This window comes from Sphaeramia orbicularis, chromosome 15 (genome assembly GCF_902148855.1).
Source record: "Sphaeramia orbicularis chromosome 15, fSphaOr1.1, whole genome shotgun sequence".
NCBI lineage: Eukaryota > Metazoa > Chordata > Actinopteri > Kurtiformes > Apogonidae > Sphaeramia > Sphaeramia orbicularis.
The window spans coordinates 11,411,408-11,433,634 of record NC_043971.1 but is presented as its reverse complement, the minus strand read 5'-3'; the positions used below and the strand labels follow the sequence as shown (position 1 = coordinate 11,433,634).

At 36.2% G+C, this 22,227-nt stretch overlaps 1 protein-coding gene across 1 annotated transcript in view; it reads right to left on the bottom strand.

The window, feature by feature from the left end:
- stk32c (serine/threonine kinase 32C) overlaps positions 1-21,523 on the bottom strand; it is a 271,928-nt gene extending 250,405 nt beyond the window's left edge. The window contains exon 1 of the mRNA XM_030156106.1: positions 21,153-21,523. Within this exon, the coding sequence (XP_030011966.1) occupies positions 21,153-21,234 (82 nt within the window). The 5' untranslated portion in view covers positions 21,235-21,523. The remainder of the gene's footprint in view (positions 1-21,152) is intronic.
- Positions 21,524-22,227: the final 704 nt, after the last annotated feature.

Here is a 22,227-nt window from a genome sequence, read left to right as displayed (position 1 = left end):
ATATCCTAAACTTTTTGTTTGTAGTGTACATGAGAATATAAGAAGAAGACAATAAACCTTCAAACAAGCAGTAACCACAAAATTCAAAGCATTTATTATTAGTAATTACATGTAAATAAAATGGATCATGACCAAAAAAATTAAATATCCTAAACTTTTTGTTTGTAGTGTACATGAGAATATAAGAAGAAGACAATAAACCCTCAAACAAGCAGTATCCATAAAATCCAAAGCATTTATTATTAGTAATTACATGTAAATAAAATGGATCATGTCTTCCACTGTAGTTGTTATTTTAGGTGCATGATCATAACAATAACTTGCATATTAAAGTGGAGTTGGACAGCACTGAGTCCAAAATGTAGGAAGAAATGCATCTATGTCCATATTAGTCTGGCGTATTTTAGCGTACAGATTCAGGGTATTCTATGTAACAAATCAGACCTACGGAAATCCTGCTTGTAATTTACAGGGTCGTATGGGACTGGAGGCAAAACCAGCTGATACTAAGGCAGGGTACATTATGGACTGTTCAATCATCACTTGTCTTATATGTGGTGGCAGAGAATGATGCAAACTCACATTCATACCTACAGGCAATTAAAAGTTACTATAATTATTCCTTAGATATTAGCCTGTGTGTCTTTAGACTGAAGAGGAAGGACAGTATAAAAGTAAATACACAGATCAGCCATAACATTAGGACACTGACTGGAAAAGTGGTATTAATTTGGATTATTTCATTCCAATAGGACCTGTCAGTGGGTGGGATGTATTAGGAAGCAAGTTAAAATGTAGCTGTTGAAGGTGATGTTAGAAACAGCAAAATAGCAAGAGTACACTGCAAAAAACTAAATCTTACCAAGCGTATTTTTCTCATTTCTAGTCAAAATATGTTGTCACACTTAAAATAAGACATAATCACCTAAAGAGTAACTTTTCAGTGAGACATAAGAACTTATTTTTAGACCATAGATCTTGAAAACCTTATTTCAAGAAATCTTACCAAGATAATTTTCACCTGTTCCATTGGCAGATTTTTTGCTTGAGTTAAGCAAAAAAATCTTGAAACAAGCAAAAACATCTTGAATTAACTCTTTAACGCATGGATTATGAGAACCTTAGTCAATATATTTTTTTCTTGAGTAATTTTTTTTTCCTCTTTAGGCATGAAAAAAAAACAATGCAACTGAAATTTTTTTATGACCCCATTTTTCATGGAGTTATAAAAATGTCCACTCAGCTGGACTGCATGCATTTAATTTTTGAAGCAAAGAAACCTGTATTTAAAACCCATCATCAGAAAGTGATATACTGTGTCAAAACTATGAAATAAAAACCTTTTTAATGCCACCAATGCTGTTTTCTCACATTTTAACATCCTCTAATACTGGTTGTTACTCAATTCATGGAGATAATATGCAAAAAATTAATTAATTAATTAATTAAGAAACCTGTTAATTACAGTCTAATAACAATTAACAATTGATGTACACTAAAACATGTTACTGCAGATCAGGTTTTATCTAGAAGAGCAAAGTTCTAGTAACGGTATGAATTGCAGTTGATGGGATGGTGTATAAGCGTCCACTGTGTCAGCTGATATGGAATTAAAACAACAAAACCCATGAATATACAAGAGAACAGCTGTAAAATAACTGTCCATTGTAGTGACCAGTATGCATGACAGGGTTAAGCAAAAAGAAACCTTGAATTAAGCAAAAAAAAATCTTGAGTTAAGCAAATTATATACACATATATATATATATATATATATATATATATATATATATATATATATATATATACACACACATATATATATACACACACACACATATATATATACACACACACATATATACATATATATATATATATATATATATATATATATATATATATATATATATATATATATATATATATATATATATATATATATATATATATAATACTTATGTATAATAAGTCTGGTGATGATTTTTTTGTATGAAATGTATGGTGTGGTGGCAAGGATTAGTGGAAACGCTAGTAGTAGACGCTCATGCTGGACCTGGCAACCCCTAGTCTGGGGGGAGGCGGAGAGGATACCACGTTCTAGAGCAGGGGTGTCAAACTCATTTTAGTTCAGGGGCCACATTAAGACAAATTTGATCTGAAGTGGGCTGGACCACTGAAATAATAACGTAATAATATATAAATAATGTCAACTCCCGACTTTCCTCTATGTTTTACAGCGAAAAAAGTAAAATTATGCGATGAAAATGTTTACATCTTCGAACTATTCTTTAAAACAATGTGAATAACATGAACAAACTGAAATTTCTTAAAGAAAACTAAGTGCATTTTTAACAATACTGTCCTTCAGTTTATCATTTATACATGTAAATTACAACTTACAGATCACAGTGGATCTACAAATACACAAAACATTTAATAACAGGCAGAATATTGGTGAACTAGCACTTCAGACATTTCAAAATGTTCATATTTGTTCAGATTATTCAAGTTTTTGTGAAATTATAGTTTGTTTTAGTGTAAATGCAGTAAAATGACATGAGAAAAATTTGGAGTTGTGAGTATTTATAGGTTATTATGATAGTATTTTACTGATCTTACCCACTTGAGATTAAATTGGTCTGAATGTGGAACCTGAACTAAAATGATTAATATCTTCAGTGTAATTTTTGCATTTCACAAATTCATCCCAGGGGCCAGACTGGATCCTTTGGCGGGCCGGATTTGGCCCCCGGGCCGCATGTTTGACACCTGTGCTCTACAGTGTTTGAATGTGACTGTAGTACCAGTTTTGGCCACAATCCTTCATACGGCACCGTTAACACCTTTGGTTTCTCTTAATAAACTTCATCTGATAATGGGATTTAGATCAATAGATGTTTAAATTAAACCCCTGTAGCTTTTCCTGTTAACCGAGGCTAAATAACTGCTCATCCACAACAATAAAGCCCATTCACTTAAAGTTAAGCCGAGCGGTGAAAAAGTGGAAATAAGTTTGACTCTGAGGTAGTGCAGGGATATAAGATTACCTGGAAACTGCTTTTAATTGGTTTCTATGGGTGATAAAGTCTGGACTTGCTGTTAAATGAAACATAAGAGCCCTGGGTTTTCTCTCACTGCTCTGCTCAGAGGCCTCAGTGAACACACACACACACTCGCATCTGCTTATAATGAACACACTTACAAGCTACATCTGTCAGTCTGTCGAGCAACTTGTGTTGAGTTTGCGATTTGCGATCTCAGTCTTTATCCTCCTCATTTGCTGTGAGGTTGCCTCTGCATTGGGCGCTGGAAAATGTACTTACAGTTTCATTCAGGTTCCCTGCGGGGATTGGTTGGGCGAGAGTGCTTCTTCTCTTCCTTCTGTCATGAATCTAGTTCAGTAATCGAAGCAGTGGGAATGAGCTGAACGCAGGCTGAAAGCAGTAATATTTTTTTTTCTCCATGACAGAACTGAACGACCAGAGAGCCTAATATTGAGCTAAACTAACTCCTGCTGCAAAAGGTGCCTGCAAGGTAACAGTTTTATTAGCTTTACTGGATGCTCCGCTTATCAATCCCGGGGCTTTCATTTCACCGAGACAAAGTCAAGTGGTCGACGGTGAAGCTCCCTTTGGAGAGGTCACAGAGGTTACGATGCGGAGACAGAAACAAGAGAAAGACAAAAGAATCAGCAGGTAGGAGAGCATCCACACTCCTCAATCCCACTTCAATTACACTGCCCCCCACCACCACCACCACCACCACCATCATCACATCCCACCCCCCACCATGTCCTAATCCCTTCCTCCCTGCACAGACACACACACCACAACAGGCATGCGACCTTTCTTCCCTCTGTTGTCATCGCAGCATCAAACCGAGCTGATCTCTTTGAAGACTCCTTCACTCTGGCACTCGAGCTGTTACAGCTGTCATCACCAGCACATCACCCGAAGCAAACAAGGTTACATAAGAGCTGAGAGATGGACAAAAAGCACACATGAGGCATTGTGTACTGCTGTTATGAAGCCATGCATTCTGTGCCGAGCAAATGAAAAAGCAGCAAAGCGGGAAGAAGCGATTACTACACTTTCCAAATGACTTGCAGCACGCAACTCAAACACGGACAATTAAATGAGTCTTTAGCTAGAAAAACCTTTGCACGCTTTCCAAAATCTACTGAAAAACAAACATCTCTGTACACCTCGAAGAGTGACAGGTGCATTAGAGGAAGCAGCAACTAGAAAACAACGAGAATCCCTGCACTCTACAGTATGTCACCTACTGCTGAGGTATTTATCCGATTACGCCACATTTTAATCCATCTAACCATCAGGTGTGTAAACAATAAAGGCTTAAATGTTGACTCAAAAAGGTCAACTTTTCACTGGAAAACCTGGCAGTCCCATCTTAACAAGCGGCAGCAGGTGACGGTTCAGACCAGCAACAGCTGTTTTCTCCAGCTACAACGCCAGCTGTCGTCTGCCACATCGTGAAAAACTACTTATTTAATTGGAATTTTGAGTCGTCAAAACAGGAAACTTTATTTGGGTTTAAATAATGATGTTTTCTGTGCACCATCTGACGAATGAAGATAGCTTTACAAAAGAAGAAATGCCAAGTCTCTGAAAAATGACTAGACTTGGTGCCTTTCCTGTTATTTTCAGACATCTAAGTGACTGTTTGTGGAATATAAATGAAAACTCCTGCCGCTGATTGATGATTGATTTCCACTAATGAATCATCAATTATTTAAAATCTTGCAGATTAACTGACTAATCAATAAGTTGACTTTGCATTGAAGCTCTACTGAATTAGTCACGGACGTTGAGGCAAAAAATTATGGTATATAATATAGAACATGTTTGGGGGAGAAAACTGATTCGCAATCTATATCACAATTTGTCATGTAAAGTGTACGCCAATACAACCAATTAAATAGTTTTACCCTAGAGTTTAAGCAGCATGAACCCTTGAATTCTTGCAAACTGGCCATCAGACTGTTGAACAGCCAAAGGAAGTAGGACTTGTTCCAAATCTGCTGCTGCCACATTAGTGCAATAAATCTGAAGCACTTTATTGCACTATGCACTTTAGTCTTTTAGTCTTTCAGTCTTTTAAATTTTTTTTATCTAAATTTTTATACATATACACATGTTCACAGTATTTTAGATTATTTTTATATTTCATGAAGTGTGTTTTATTTATTTTTCTAAACTGACACTGTGGTGAGCTAAGCACCTGAAATTTCGTTTAATAAGGTACTGATGGTGATTATTGAATGACAATAAAGTAAGTCTGAGTCTGAGAAAGTATTAAATATTGCAAGAAGAAATACTGAACTGTTGAGTATCTTCAGCCACCAGCAGCTCATAGAGGTACTGCAATAAGTCAGTTCCTCACAGAAAGATTTTCTCCAACTTTTTCCAACATTTTTGGTTGTCCAACCAATTTCCTCAATGACAGAAAACACTTTACAGAGATTCTGCTGAGGTAAAGTGGACTAATCTAAATTATTTTAGTGTTGACAGGTGGAAATGGACTTAAATAAACTCTGTTAATGCTACAAACGACTTAAGATGCAACACTGAACCACACTGATATTTCATTTAAAATCAATATATAGAAAAGTAGGAAAATCAGTCACCTGATAGTATTATCAAGTGATATACTATGTATCATAACAAATTTGCTAACTTATAGTTATGTTTTTTCACAGTAGTCCAATTTCTTTTTATCACTGCATCATTTTACCTCCTTACATTACACAGGGGCAGACGTGGCTCAGGGGGAAGAGCTGGTTGTCCAGTAATCAAAGGGTTGCCAGTTTGAATCCCACTCTGTCCTAGTTGTGTTCTGTTGTGTCCTTGGGCAAGACACTTCACCCTCCAGTGCCACTACTCACACTTAGGGCTGTGTATCAGCAAGAATCTGGCGATACAATTCAAATCACAATATTAGGATCATGATACAGTATATCACAATATATCATGATACTGTTAAAAAGGCAATTTTTTTTTTGGTTTTGTCTTTTTAAAAGATTTTTTCCTGGAAGAAGTGAATTAAACCAGAAATATGTACAAATACTGAACACATTTGTATTTGACGCCAACAGGATCTAATGCTATATCACCAAATGTTCCTGTGTTCAAACTGAAATTCCATTTTACAGACATTACAGTTTAAGATCTTGTTCAAATGTTCATATTCTATTAGTTCAGAACTAACATCAGAACAGTATTTTAGTTCAATCCCAACAAAGGAACTAACATTATTTAATAAAAGAGTGTTAAATAATAATAATAAATAAAATATGAACAAAAAACAAAAATGAACCTCCACAATATCTGCATTTGAGTAAATACCTAAAAATATCGATACAGTACTTTTTAATATCGATACAGTATTGTGAAATGAAATATCGCGATATATTGCAGAACCAATATTTCCTACACCCCTACTCACACTAGTGTATGAATGTTTGGTGGCGGTCGCGCTTTGATTACGTGTTCATAGAAGAGCGCTATATAAATCTAATCCATTATTATTATTATTATTATTATTATTATCATTATCATTATTATTATCATTATTATTATTATCATTATTATTATCATCATCATCACAAAAAAATTGCTAATTTATGGTTATTTTCTTTCACAGAAGCAGTCAAATTTATTTTTATCGCTGCATCATTTTACCTCCTTACATTACATTTCATGTCTTGGCCACATGGAGACTTTTTTTGTACTGTATGTACACTCATTTTTGTGACCAGGTCCCAGAGTGAATAATCCCAAAACCTCATCCTTACATTTCGGCGTTTTCAACCCATATACCCAACAATGATGCAATAGCCCCACCTGTCCATCATCATCATCATCATCATCATCCTCTTGTGTCTGTTTAAGTCGTACAAGTTTGTACGTGCATGCTCCATTTGTTCTTCTTTGTTTTTGGTGTATTACTGTGGCACCACTTAGAGGCCTGGCACATGTACTACAGCATATCTGTCATGGAAAAAGTTAAAAATAAAAACATTTTTGTCTCCGTGTGGATGAGATGTTAGTTTTTACATTCATCACGTGTCTGTAATAAGTGTGCAATTATGCCACATCACCAAAAAGGGAGTGTGCAATGTTATTTAACAGCTGCAATTAAGGTTGCACCAATCCGATATTAGGATTGAATATTGGCCCCGATATCAACAATGTAGCTGGATTGAGGGTCTGTAAAAGCAACCAATCCATAAGACTGAGGCCAAGAGTTGAGTGGAGTTGTTGCAAACGCAGACAGGCAACATAGAGCGAACTAAGGGTCTGTGATTTGTCATTATTTCAGTCTTATCACATCACCTACATCGACGGCAGTTTGAAATGCCTGTAAAGTGAATGTTGCCAAGGGGTGGTGGTACCACTGCCAAATACAACTCGAAAAATTTAATTAAGCACCTGCAGAAGCACCAACCAAAGGAGCACGAGGAATTCCAGCAGCTCAACAGATCAAAAGGAGCTGCCACTGCTGGAGGTGGAACACAGCTAACGTTGGTAGACGCTCAACAGAGACTCTAAATCAACAAGGATATCTGAAAGTTATCGGGTATTGACAAGACCCCAACATCAGTATTAGCATCAGAACTGAAAAAATTCAGATCAGTCCATCCCTAGTTGCAACCCATAAAAAATAAAATAAAATAAAAAATAAATACAGTAAATACATTTTTTTTTTTTATTTAAAACAAAAAAAAAAAATTTAAAAAAAAAAAAAAATTGTCTCTGTGTGGATGAGGTGTTAGTTTTTACATTCATCACGTGTCTGTAATAAGTGTGTGATTATGTCACATGACTAAAAAGGGAGTGTGCAATGTTATTTACAAGTTGCAATTAAGGTTGCACCGATCCAATATAAAAAAAATAAGTTCGGTCCATCCCTAGTTGCAACCCATAAAAAATAAAATAAAATAAATAAAAATAATAAAAAAAAATAAATAAATACAGTAAACACAAAAATAAAAAAATTTAAATTTTTTTTTTTTTTTAATTTGTCTCCATGTGGATGGGATGTTAGTTTTTACATTCATCATGTGTCTGTAATAAGTGTGCGATTATGCCACATCACCAAAAATTGAGTGTGCAATGTTATTTACAAAAATAAAAAATAAATAAATTTAAATAATTACAAAAAAATAAATTAAAAAAAAAACTCAATTTTTTCTTAATGAGGATACTTTGGTAGATTAGGAATTATCTGATTTTTAAAGACATCAAATGCAACAGGGGACATACTCTCCAACGTGAGGTGTGGCCACCCTCTGGGATCAGATGATACCGCACGGCCACGGCTGTATTCCCCACCTATTGCGTTCCTGCTCAGGCCAATTACAGCCGCCCTCCGCTGTGGCAGGAGGCCAGTAGCTGCAGGCAGCCGCAGAGTTTGAATAAAGCCACTGAGAGAAATTGAGAGTCTGTAACGGAGATGAAAGAAAGTGAGCGCCTCAGTATTCAGTGCAAGTAATCAGCCATCTCTCTCTGCATCTATCTTTATCCTCAACCAAATCTGCCTTCATTGCCTCATACACTTATCCTTGACGGGAAGAGCAGTCACACACATGCTGAGACGTTAAGACACGCACACACGCCTACGCAAAGAATGGAAGCTGATTGTCCACAGAAATGGAAATCTGCCTTTGGCTTAACAAGGACGATCAAAAGCAAACAACAAACTTACAACACAATGAACAGACATGACAATTAACGGTGTCTTCTGCATTCGCACTCGTCGTGAACACTTTGTAAATCCTCTGGAGCAAAAATAACAAGCACGCCAAGTCCATGCTCATCCTCAATTAAAGCAGGGATTTGTCAATTCTGCACTCTCTCCTGGATACTGCAGTGGATCTACAACAAGTGTGCTCTTTTTCAGAAAGCGACAAGTTCAGAGAAGGATTGGGACAAAAGTGCTCATTTACTGTTGAGTGTTTACTCGACTCCAACAGTGTCAGCAACAATGAGCTGATGGTTTTTTGATATGGAGCATACGTTTAGGTGATAAGTCATAGATGAGAAAACCATTTCAGCGTTTCCACTTGCCCCCACACATACATTTGATACAAAAAATCATCACCGTCGAATTAGACTTTTTATATATATGTACTGGGGCACCATAAAGGGGGGTAAACATGACAAATTCATGGGGCCCAGAATTTGTGGGGGGGCCATAGAGCAGTGGAGGGGGGTCCAATGGATACAGGTTAGAAGTTGTGAAAATTTCGTGTAAGATTCGCTGTATAACAGTTGAAAGCATGTTAAGTTTCAGTTTTGTTTCACGCCAGTATGGTAGTTATGGATTACACCCCCACATATGTAACAACCCCCCCCACCCCCACCCCCCACCCACGCTCCGATAGATGGACAAGATACTGAATGTTATGAAGTAGGGCTGCTCGATTATAGAAAAAAAAAATAATCCAGATTATTTTAGCAATAATTGAAATCACGAATATTAAAAACGATTATTTGGTAACCTTAAAGTTGTTTATTTTTTTCTTGCAAAACAATGTAAAATATACTCTTTAAACATAAATAAAGCTTTTAACCACTAAAACAATGTATGTTCACTTTTGTACGAAACAAAAAAATCTTTGAATGCAAATAAGTGTACTGTAAATTCAAGTATGTTTCCTTTTGTAAATAAATAGTGCACTGGAATTAAACTGCTATAGACTTGCCATAGAACTGTAGCAATTTAAAAAAAAAAAAAAAAAAGCTCACGTAAAGTGCAAGTTATAAATTCAAATATGTTCAATGTAGTATGAAACATAGTAAATTCAGTGGCGTGCCGTAAGGTTTCAGTTCAGGCCTTCTGTATACATCAGCCATCTAGAATACGTCCGTTAGGGTTATACGGGTTAGGGTTAGGTTAATACGGGAGTTGCAGCATAAAGAGATTCGGAAACTGAAGATTGCATTGCGGACGAAGTTGTTTTTATGTGTTTTAGTTTTTCATAAGATTATGATAAAGGTGGCGGTGGTTAAACTTTAGATGGTTACAAAGGTTTGTTGTGTTACCGGTCGGTGCGGACACAACTACGAAACACTTTTTGCACGTGATGCGTTTTTGCTCTTCGTCTTCTTCATCAAACCCAAAGTGATTCCATACAACTGAATTTAACTTGCCTTTTTTTGTTCACCAAGCACTTCTGCTGGGACTCTCCTGCCGTTTTTCCAGACCGCTAGGTACAACTTTCCTCTTGGGGTGGACCTGCCGGCTAGCAGGCAGCAGTAGCTTAGAGGGGGGCGGGGCAGAGCAGCTCATGGTAGCTTGCGTACGCGTGAATTAAAACGACTCAAAATTAATAATCGTTTTTTCTCGATTACATAATTTTTGTAATCGTTGCGTGTAGTAATCGAAATCGTAATTGAATTTCGATTAATTGCACAGCCCTATTATGAAGGGTCCACAACGTCTACCTTTCATGGGGCCCATAATTACTAGCGGTGCCCCAGCACATGTATAATATATAATAGACTATCTTCAATAAGAAGCTGAGCGCGTTCTGTGTTTAACCCCCATATTTTTTTACCCTCTGAGATTTATGCACATGCTTCAAACCGTCGGGCATGTGCAACGATATTCTTTTCAATGTAAACACCTGGTAGTGAACCCTGTCGTACTGAATTTACCCCATTTATTTATCATTTACAATAGAAAATTTCACTTCATTTGGATTTTCAAAACTACATAGTTAATGGAAGTAAAAAATAATATTGGAGGAGGGTAAACATAAACAAATTCATGGGGTCCAGCATTTGTAGGGGGCCCATAGAGCAGTGGAGGGGATCCAGTGGATACAGGTTAGAAGTTGTGGAAATTTTGTGTAAGATCCGCTGTATAATGGAGGCGTAGAAGTCGGGAGTCGGATGTTGAAAGCACGTTGAGTTTCAGTTGTGTTAGTTACATCAGTTACAGTAGTTATGGACTGCACCTCCACATATGTAACAACCCCCCCGCTCCGACAGATGAACAAGATACTGAATGCTATGAAGGGTCCACAACATTTACCTTTCATGGGGTCCATAATTACAAGCGGCGCCCCAGCATATGTATAATATATAATAGACCTACTATTTTCAATAAGAACCTGCGCACACTCTGTGTTTTTACCCCCATATTTTTTACCCCCTACGATTTATGCACATGCTCCAAATGTGCAACCACATTCTTTTCAATGTAAAGATCCAGTCGTGAAACCTGTCATACTGAATTTGCCCCATTTATTTACCACTTACTATAGAAAATTTCACTTTATTTTGATTTTCAAAACTACAGTTAATGGAAGTAAAAAATAATATGAGTGTAAACAGGGGCACTGCTACCAATTATGGACCCCATGAAAGCATAATCATTGTGGACTCTACAGAAACTGACTACGTGGGGGTGCAGTCCATAAACAACATCACTTATGATACCATGAAAGCAAAAATTAACTTGCTTTCAACGTTTGCCTCCTGACTTCTACACTTCTCTTATACAACGGATCTTACAAGAACTTTTGACAACTTCTATATCCACTGGGCCCCCTCCAGTGCCGCACAAATACTGGGCCCCATGAATATGGCATGTTTACCCCCCCGCTTACCGGCACCCCAGGGTGTAAAACCAGTACGCTGCATGCTTTACCAAATATACCCACGTAGTGCACATGTGCAAAAACACCAAAAGTACAAAAATAATACGGTGGTACAAATTGTACGTGACACTGCAACATTCTGAGGTAAGCTCTTGAGGTAAGTGCCATGAAGACACATAACTACTACTTTTACTTCTGTTCTTAAAGTACAGGATAGATGAGCAGTATCAGTGCTAACAGTGGTAATGTCACAGTTTTCAACCATCCCCATCCCTCACACTTGTGGCTAAGACAGTTATCCACAGACATCTACATGAAAGCAGTGTTATTAAGTCTGTAAAGTGGCAGTGGACACAAAAAAACAACTGTAACACATCCCAAGAATAAAGACAGTGACATTCTATCAACTTTTCGAGAACACAGTTATGACAATTAAATGAACACTTAGTGTGCTGCATTCACAGCTCTGTGTGGGAGTGGAAAATGTCAGACTTTAAAATGATACATTATCGATTGGTCTTTTGCTATATTCTGCTTAACTCACCTGCGTGGCTTCAAAAATAAAGTATTAAACACAGAGTTAAGACGCTGAATTCAACCTCGTGTTGAAGAACCAATAAGAGAAATGGTCGATAATTATTCTCATTCAAATTAAACATTTTATTGATATTTTTTCAGCTGTAACACCCACCGTTCCTGCAACATTTAGCAAAAAAACAAAACAAAACGCTGACTGTGTCTGAAGAAGTAGCCAAGATGAGACAAAACTTGGTGCATAGAAAACACAATAAAATACTAAATGTATAATTGCTGCAGCAGGATATATTAAATAAATAACTCAATAAATAACAAGATAAAATAATAATGCAGAAGTGGCAAAAAGTTTACAGACACCCTTAAAAATTTACACTGAATCTGAAATATTGTAATGAAATATTTGTGGAATATTTTTTTGTGTTTCAGAAGGTGTGGCTGCATTTGTTTATCATGAACAACAAAAAACAAAAAAACTTAGTTCTGGACAGTTTCAACATGTCATGTCCTGGATGTGTTTCATTATTTGCTGAAAATCAGTTTGGACCTCGATGGAACTGAGCATGTGCAGAAGTGAACATGTGGGTTTGGAGGATGGAACAATAGTTGGCAGAGTTCAATGACTGAGGAGTGATTCTAATACAATTTATCACAAATGCATGGGGTGGACAAAAACTTATTTCCCCGCCACTGTTGTAAGTAACAAGATAAAAACAAAAAAAACAAAGGAAGCAAAAAATCATATATATGACTCTAGTTCAGGTTATAAAGGGATTGCATGGTAAGTTAAAGTGACTTCCTCTAAATGAAGATAAAAGGGCCTGGCAAAGCGAAAGTGAACATCAGGGTCAATTTCTTTCTTGCTCAATGGAAAAGATAACAAATGTAAAGAGCAACTAAACAATATAGTTTGGTTAGGGGTGATAGGGAAAGGGGGAGTGGGAATGAAAGTGAGAAAGAGAGAGGGGGGAGTGAGGGGGAAAATAATAATTGTTGTAATAATACAAAAATATATAATGATAATACCAGTAGTCTAATTTGCGAGTATTATTGTGGCGGCGGTAGCAGCTGAGGCAGCCACAATACAACAATGCGTAAAATAATTTAATATTTGTAATAATTAGGGACACAAATTAGCGATTAATCCATTAATCATTAGTTGGTTGACCTTATCAATCGATTAACGATTAATTGATAAGCAGTGATTTTCCTGAGAACCTGAACTTGTCTTTCGATAGAGTCTACAACAATAAAAGCTAAATACTGTTTCTATACTTCAAGAAAAAAGCACGCCATATTCCTTAATGACTGATTTCTTGTATCATTGAATACAGTACAGGCAATGACATTTATGGAGTAGAACTAAAGAAATTCTGCAGAGAAATTCAATAAAATAAATGGATCTGAAGAGGGGCAGTTTAGAAGAAATGGGCATTTCTGACTTTGCATCACTGACATGATGGAGCGTGATTTCAGTGGAGAGTCGATTCATTGTTTACATCCCTAGTAATAATGTATTTGTATAATTTACTATCCATTTGAGTTTATATGAATTAATTTAAATTAATATGGCTATGGGGGGGCAAGCACACAGAGCCTGAGGAGGGGAGGACACCCTCAACCTCCCCACACAAACACATGTAAAAGCATCTAATAGACTTGACCAACTTGAGCCCAATCTAACTTTTGTTCATTTCCCACCCTGAAAAGCTGAGAAAACCAGCGCAGCACCCAGCAGGATGTGCACCTCAATCAATTCCACAGCCTTCCTTTGCTGATCACACTATCTGCCAAAAAAGCCCTTTTGGCAGCTACGCTTGGACATCAACCTGACCACTTGATTATGTTTGCAGCCCTTTGAGCCAAAAGCTGCTCTAATATTACTGCCTAATGTAGGCCATATGCCGCTTTCCAAGAAGCCAAGGGATGCCGTTTCTAAGAGACCTGACAGGCGGCAAGAGACATCTCGAGTCGAAGTCAGCATTCACAACGCAGCGCATCACGCTTGGCCACCGCTGCTATCAGAGCGAGGCGGCGCCTTTGAAAAATGAACAGGGGGAGAAGAGAAGCAGCAGCTTTATGGAGAAAAGTTAACTGTGAGGCTTTACAAATGTTCAAGGTGATTAGACTGACACCAACAGTTGTTTCTTTATAAAGGCAGATGTGACCTCCACCCACCTGACTCTACACCTACTACTCAGCAGAAGAAGTTCTTCATCGCCGCAACAAAAGATTCAACCTTGAAATAACAGTACTCAAGAATTACAAACAACACACTTCATTTAGTGCATCAGTGCATGAGTAAGGGAAGCACAGAGGATGGCCATGATGGTTCTCATGATGCACCTGCGCCGACTCTTCAGCACAGGTGGGCGAAACATCCAAAACATTCTATGATGAACTTTTGAGGCACGGTCATGATCCGCAATGTGAATCACAAATTTCTCCTGAAACAACAATTAAACTACAGATGTATTTTTTCACGTTTTCAATGTGGACATTTGGAGTACCATCTAGTGGCCATCAGTGGTATTACAACTTTAAGAGTTGGCAAGTTGGCTTCATTTTGGAGCTGGGGTCCTTGCCCCTCAAAGCAGATACAAAAACACAAATTAGACAAAGATTCTGACAATCGGTGGTAAATTTTGAGAAGAAACTGGAAGAGTTGGAAACATTACGACATGATTTAGACAAGTATCTCAGGACAGGACAAAAAAAACTAAAGGAAACTTCAGGTTTTTGGGACAAAACACATGTTACGTCTCTCGGCTCCTCAAACAACAGCTCAGATACTGTACGAAATATGACTGAAGAAAAACTCACTTTTTCAGCAAAGATATCAATAACTGAACATAAACCCAGTGTCTCCATCCACTGTTATTGATCCAACTCCATGGGTTTTACTGGTGAATCAATGTTGTAGAAGATGACAGTGTTTCCACGGTAACTACGGAGCCTTTGAACGTCCAAATGGGTCATATCTGATGACCATGAAAAGGTGAAAAACTGCATTTCACACCAATTATTTACATGTATTGATAGAATTAGTGGATCAGCAAGTATTCAACATTTTAGATCAGTAGATGGTTTAGGTAGATGTTTGGGTCTTTAACCCTTTATCAGGCAGTTGACTATTTTAGGTCATTTCCGCATGCATTACAAGAAAATGACAGCAACAGTTACAGTGAGTCAACAATTTCAGGTCCAGTGTGGTCTACAGGGTCTGTAAGGTCCACCTCTGTATGAACAGTGAGTGGACCTGCTTTGTTAGGTACCATGAAGTAATGGTACTAATGTAAGGAATGATGTTCAACGGGATCACGTGGATGTGGACAGGGGTCTGGATCAGAACTTATGTTGGTCTAATGTTCTAAAAGTGATGTTTTAACCCTTTCATGCATGAATTATGACAACCTTAGTCGAGATTTTTTTCTTGAATGTTTTTATTCCTCCTTAGGCATGAAAAAAACAATGTGATCGAATTTTTTTTCTTTTCATGGAGTTACATAATGTCCATGCATTTAATTTTTGAAGTAAAGAAACATTTGTTTAAAACCCAATATCAGAAAGTGAGATGAAAACAATGAAATAAAAACAGTTTAATGCTGCTAATCTGATGTTTTCACACATTTTAACATATTCTGATGCTAGTTATTACTCACTTCATGGAGATAATATGCAAAAATAAACCTTTTTGTCTAACAAATAACAATTGATTTACACTAAAACATGTTACTGCAGATCAGGTTTACCAAGAACAGCAAAGTTACAGTAACGGTATGACTGTCAGTGTTATGGATGATGCATAAGCGTCCACTGTGTTGGCTGATATGGAACTAAAACAACAAAACCCATGAATACGTAAGAGAACAGCTGCAGAATAACTGTCCACTGTAGTGACCAGTATGCATGAAAGGGTTAATGTTCTAAAATACATGTTCCTTTCACCTTACATGTGTTTTTAATTGTATTTTTCATCTATACTGCTTGTATTTTGTTTTGGGTTTTTTTGTCACTTATGGGTAAGGAGCCAAATATACTTAAATACTTCATTAACTTTGATTTTCTACATAAAAATTTTTTAAAAATTAAAATTTCTCAAAAGTAATAAAGTCTTATTTCCTCTAATAACACACTATGGTTGAAATTTTGTATTTCAGAGTATTTCTATGAATGTCCTATAAGGGGTTATCAGCTTTTTTTCTTTTTTTTAATTATAGAATCATTCCTACATCGACCTAGACTTCTAATATTCACCCCAGATAAACAGAAACCTGGCGTCTGAGCCTTGAGAGGTAAAACCCTGAGCCTCAAGGTTTCTCCTTTAATCACAGACATCTTAAGAAACATTAAATCCTTACAGCTGGGCTAACAACATCTTTAACTTTTAGACAACAATGTAGGTCTGGACAAAATGTGCACTCCTGTACTTGCCTCCTTTTTCGGTAACCACTCCCTCTGAGATCAGTGCCTGGCATTTACTGTCAAGGAGTATTGACAAGAAAGCTGTAATTGGGTTATCTTGGTACAAAAGGGACTCACATCACACACACACACTCACATGAGCAGCACATCCCTGCAGTGAAGTGACCTCATTTGCTCAGGTTTTTGCCTGTGACTCGGCCGGCGCTTTTGGAAGACACTCTGGATTTCTACAGTCAATCACACAGATTCAAGTGATTCGCCGCTGAGCTTATTTGGTGTACTTCCAAGAAGCTTATTTCCTATATGCTGACAAGCTATCATGAATTAACATTACTTCCATGCATGACACTAATCTTGTCTTAATTACGCAATTAACTCTGTGTCTCCAAATAGTCTAGATTTCAAAGAGTTCATTCAGGCATTATTAACGTATTTTCTCACAGTACGAGCTGTGGATATTTTTACTGAGAGGATCTGTTTTATCTTCACATTAGCACATTTGAGGCAGAAACTTTATATGCTTTGGGTGTACGTTATGTAGGCGTTTTCAGTTGTGATGGGATGGGAATACAAATGTTAAAGTTACTGTGCTTCTTTTATTATCCCCTCTGGATAATAAAACTGACAGACAGCTGCTGAAGACGGACTAACGCCTCCGATATTTCCAAAACACAAAACAGGCTTTGCTTAAACTTAATCCTGCCAACTGGGGTAGCCGTAAAAACTCTGAAGTTTCATTTTTGTCATATCTCATAGGTGCTTTACTCCATCATCCCTATTTTTTTTTTTTTTTTCAGGATTTTTTAAGCGGTTTGTTCCTAATTACTTTACTTTTAATTAGTTTTGCAGCTTTTCTCAGATGTTTAACACCGGAACTTCAGAGCCAAGAACCAAAATCTGAAACTTATCATACATTGATGCCGCACCAATACAAACACACGTCCCATTTTTGCTTGTTTTTCAACTATAAACTCATTAATAGCGTACACTTCTTGCTTTGACATGTAAAACACTGCTGTTTAGAATGCCAACCACACATCACACCATCACCCTGAGGACTTTTTCTGTTTTTTTTTCTCCCTACTTGGCATTGAGAGGTATATGCGCATACCCCTCCTACAAGCCACGGAGGAACCATGTGGTGATCGAGCTGCTGAAGCATATCAGGGCTGAATTCGTCACATGCCTGGCGATACTTTGCCTGCTTCTTGGCCAAGGAGAACATTGCTTCTGATGTGGAAGAGATCTGATCAGAAGCAAAAGGCAGGATACAGCCGTGTTTTATTTGTCTGCACAGCACACGCATGAGGCTGATATTGCCTTTTGTCTGTAGTTTATTCAGTAAATATTCAATTGTTTCGTTTTAGTCTTAAATGATGTAACAGTTAGCAACAGGCTGCTGCAGTCACAGGAAATGCTATCTATTTGTTCATTCATTTGATGGTGCATGCGTGCCATCTAAACAATTTTGAGAGGATTATTATGCACGCATTGTACGCTTTTGCCAGAGGTTTGTACTGTTTCTCCAAATGAGCTGTACTTTTACACTGGAAAACGGCAAAAGAAATACAAATGCAGTAGTATAAGTAATAAAGGACCCCTGTTGAAAACAACTAGAGTTCATGTGCATAAATATACCATCAATAATGTTTAGATTACATGAAATCACAATCACATTATTAAGAAAATGCTTCAATTTGCATCTGATCATGTTTTGTGTAGAAATAAGTTGGCATTTTTTCATTCATGTTAAATAAGTGTTTAGACTGCACGGAATTACAACCAAATAATAGTAAATAAGCTTTTAAGTACTTTCGTGCATGATCAGAAAATGCTGCAATTTGTTTCTGATTATGTTTTGCACAGAAATAAGTTGATTTTTTTTATTATTGCATGTAGACTACATGAAATGGCTACATTACTAAATTGAATTATGTTAAATAAGCTATAAGGTACTTCTGTGCAAGATCAGAAAATGCAGCAATTTGCTTGTGATCATGATTTGTGCAGGAATAAGTTGATTTTTTTTACATTCTTACACTTGGAGTAAGTGCAATTATAATCAAATGATGTAAAATATGACTTTAAGTACTTCTATGCATGACTACAAAATGCTGCAATTTGCTTCGGATCACGTTTTGTGCAGAAATAAGTTGCTAATTTTATATTCTTGCATGTAGAGTACATGCAATTTTAATCAAACTGTGTTAAAGAAGCGTTTAAGGACTTCTGTGCATGATTAGAAAACGCAATTTGCTTTATATCATGTTTTGTGCAGAAATAAGATGATTTTTTTTCACATTAGGTATTGTATGTAGAGTACATGAAATTACAATGAAACTGGGTTAAATAAGCTTTTAAGTACTTTTGTGCAAGATCAGAAATTGCTGCAATTTGCTTCATTTCAGGTTTACTGCAGAAATAAGTTGATATTTTATATTCTTGCATATAGACTGTATGAAATTACAATCAAGTTGGGCTAAAAAAAAGCTTTTAAGTACTTCTGTGGCTGATCAGAAATTGCTGCAGTTTGCTTCAGATCGCGTTTTGTGCAGAAATAAGCTTATATTTTTAACATTCTTACACGTAGAGTACGTGCAATTTGAATCAAATTGTGTTATATAAGCTTTTAAATACTTCTGTGCATGGTCAGAAAATGCAATTTGCTATAATTTGTGCAGAAATAAGTTGCTATTTTATATTCTTGCATGTAAACTACATAAAAATACAATCAAATTATGTTAAATAAGCTTTTAAGTAGTTAAGTGCGTGATCAGAAAATCCTGCAATTTGCTTCTGATCATGTTTCGTGCAGAAATAAGTTGATATTTTAAAATTCTTACATATGGACTATGTGAAATTACAATCAAATCATGTTAAATCAGCTTTTAAGTACTTCTGTGCATGACCAGAAAATGCTGCAATTTGCTTCATATCACTTGTGCAGAAATTAGTTGATCTTTTATATTCTTGCATGTAAACTACATGAAATTACAATCAAATTGTGTGAAATAAGCTTTTAAGTACTTCTGTGCAAGATCAGAAATTGCTGCAATTTGTTTCGGATCGTGTTTTTGTGCAGAAATAAGTTGATATTTTTACAATTCTTGAACGTAGAGTACGGGCAATGTGAATTAAATTGTATTAAATATGCTTTTAAGTACTTCTGTGCATGGTCAGAAAATGCTGCAATTTGCTTCTGATTGTGTTTGTGCAGAAATAAGTTGATATTTTGTATTCTTGTATGTAGAAATGCATGAAAATACCATCAAATTATGTTAAATAAGCTTTTAAGTAGTTCTGTGCATGATGAGAAAATCCTCCAATTTGCTTCTGATCATGTTTTGTGCAGAAATAAGTTGATATTTTATATTCATTCATATAGACTGTATGAACTTACAATCAAGTTATGTTAAAAAAAAAAAAATGCTTTTAAGTACTTCTGTGCCTGATCAGAAATTGCTGCAGTTTACTTCGGATCGCGTTTTGTGCAGAAATAAGGTTATATTTTTACATTCTTACACGTAGAGTACGTGCAATTTGAATCAAATTGTGTTAAATAAGATTTTAAGTACATCTGTGCATGGTCAGAAAATGCAATTTGCTTCAATTTGTGCAGAAATAAGTTGATATTTTATATTGTTGCGTGTAAACTACATAAAAATACAATCAAATTATGTTAAATAAGCTTTTAAGTACTTCTGTGCATGGTCAGAAATTGCTGCAATTTGCTTCAGATTGCGTTTTGTGCAGAAATAAGTTGATATTCTACATTCTTATATGCAGACTACATAAAAATACAATCAAATTATGTTAAATAAGCTTTTAAGTAGTTCTGTGCGTGATCAGAAAATCCCACAATTTGCTTCTGATCATGTTTTGTGCAGAAATAAGTTGATATTTTATATTCTTGCATACAGACTATGAAATTACAATCAAGTTAAGTTAAAAAAAAAAAAAAAAAAAAAAAAAAAAAAAAAAAAAGCTTTTAAGTACTTCTGTGCATGACCAGAAATTGCTGCAGTTTACTTCGGATCGCGTTTTGTGCAGAAATAAGTTGATATTTTTACAATTCTTGCAATTTGAATCAAATTGTGTTGAATAAGCTTTCAAATACTTCTTTGCATGGTCAGAAAATCCTGCAATTTGCTTCAGATTGTTTTTGTGCAGAAATAAGTTGATATTTTATATTCTTACGTGTAAACTACATAAAAATACAATCAAATTATGTTAAATAAGCTTTTAAGTAGTTCTGTGCGTGATCAAAAAATCCTGCAATTTGCTTCTGATCATGTTTTGTGCAGAAATAAGTTGCCATTTCTGCACTCTTGCTTGTTCAACATATCGGCAGGACGAGGGTTAATCCTCAACTCTGCTGCCAACATTCAACTTCGACAAGTGATCTGCAAAGCCGCTTCAGTAAAGCACCGCACCACGGAGCCCCGAACCACATTCTGCATGATCCGACCATGCAAATGCGGTGAAGTCCAACTCCTCAAGTGCGGTTTCCTCGGTTTTTGTTCAGAAGTAGACACGATTTGACTTTTCCATCATCACTTACCATCTTCCTTCTCGTCGAAAACTGGTCTCTTTGAAGAACTATTGGCTCCCATCCTCTTCTTCCACTTGCCCCAGTGAAACATTGATGCTCAGATTGCATTCCTTGCCTCTTGAAGAGAAACTACAGCTCAGTGTTGGACACCCTCCTCAAAATACAGCAATAATAAACAGCATTCATTTCACCCCAGCCGAGTCCGTTATAAAAGCGTCTTTATCCGATTTACTGTGCGAAGAAAAAAAAAAGTGTCTAAAAAGCAGGAGGGATCAAGTGTGTTCTGCACCGACAGGCTGAAGAATAATGTGGAATAAAGGCTTGATCATTAGTTACAGCTGTGTTCAGTGTTCTTCCGTAGCCTGCGAGCACAAAACCCACAGACTTCTGCTGGAGAGCGCAGTCAAGTTCAACACACGCACATGCGCAGTAAACAGGAAGTACGGCAGGAAAATAAAACCCTTTTTTTTTTTTTTTTTTTTTTTTTGTTAAATTGGAACTTTAGAACATAAAATATAATATACAAACTGTTATAAGCGATTTTTTTTTTTTTTTTTTTTTTTTTTGGTCGTGAAACACAGTCAATGAAAACAATGAAAAGTATGTGCATAACAAGCTGTGGAGTGACTTTCTGGAAGAATCTAGAACAGGAGATAAAGGAAAGTACAAACATAATATACATTTAACCCTTTTATGCACGAGTTATGAGAAACTTAATCAAAAATTTTTCCTGAGTGTTTTCATTCTTCTTTAGGCATGAAAAAAACAATGCGATTGAAAATTTTCTTCTGAAAAATAAATTACAAATAAATAAATAAATAAAACTGTAAAATAAATAAATAAATAAATAAATACATTAAAAAAATAATAATGAAAAAAAATTCTTATGAACCTATTTTTCATGAAGTTGCAAAAATGTCCACTCAGCTGGACACCACACATTTAATTTCTGATGCACAGAAACATGTATTTACTGATAAATTGTGTGAACTATGGGGAGAGCTTGTGATTCTGGGGGTTTATGCTCAGGAGAGATCTACATAATATTACCAATTGATGTCAGAAAAGGTATGTAGTGTCTTAA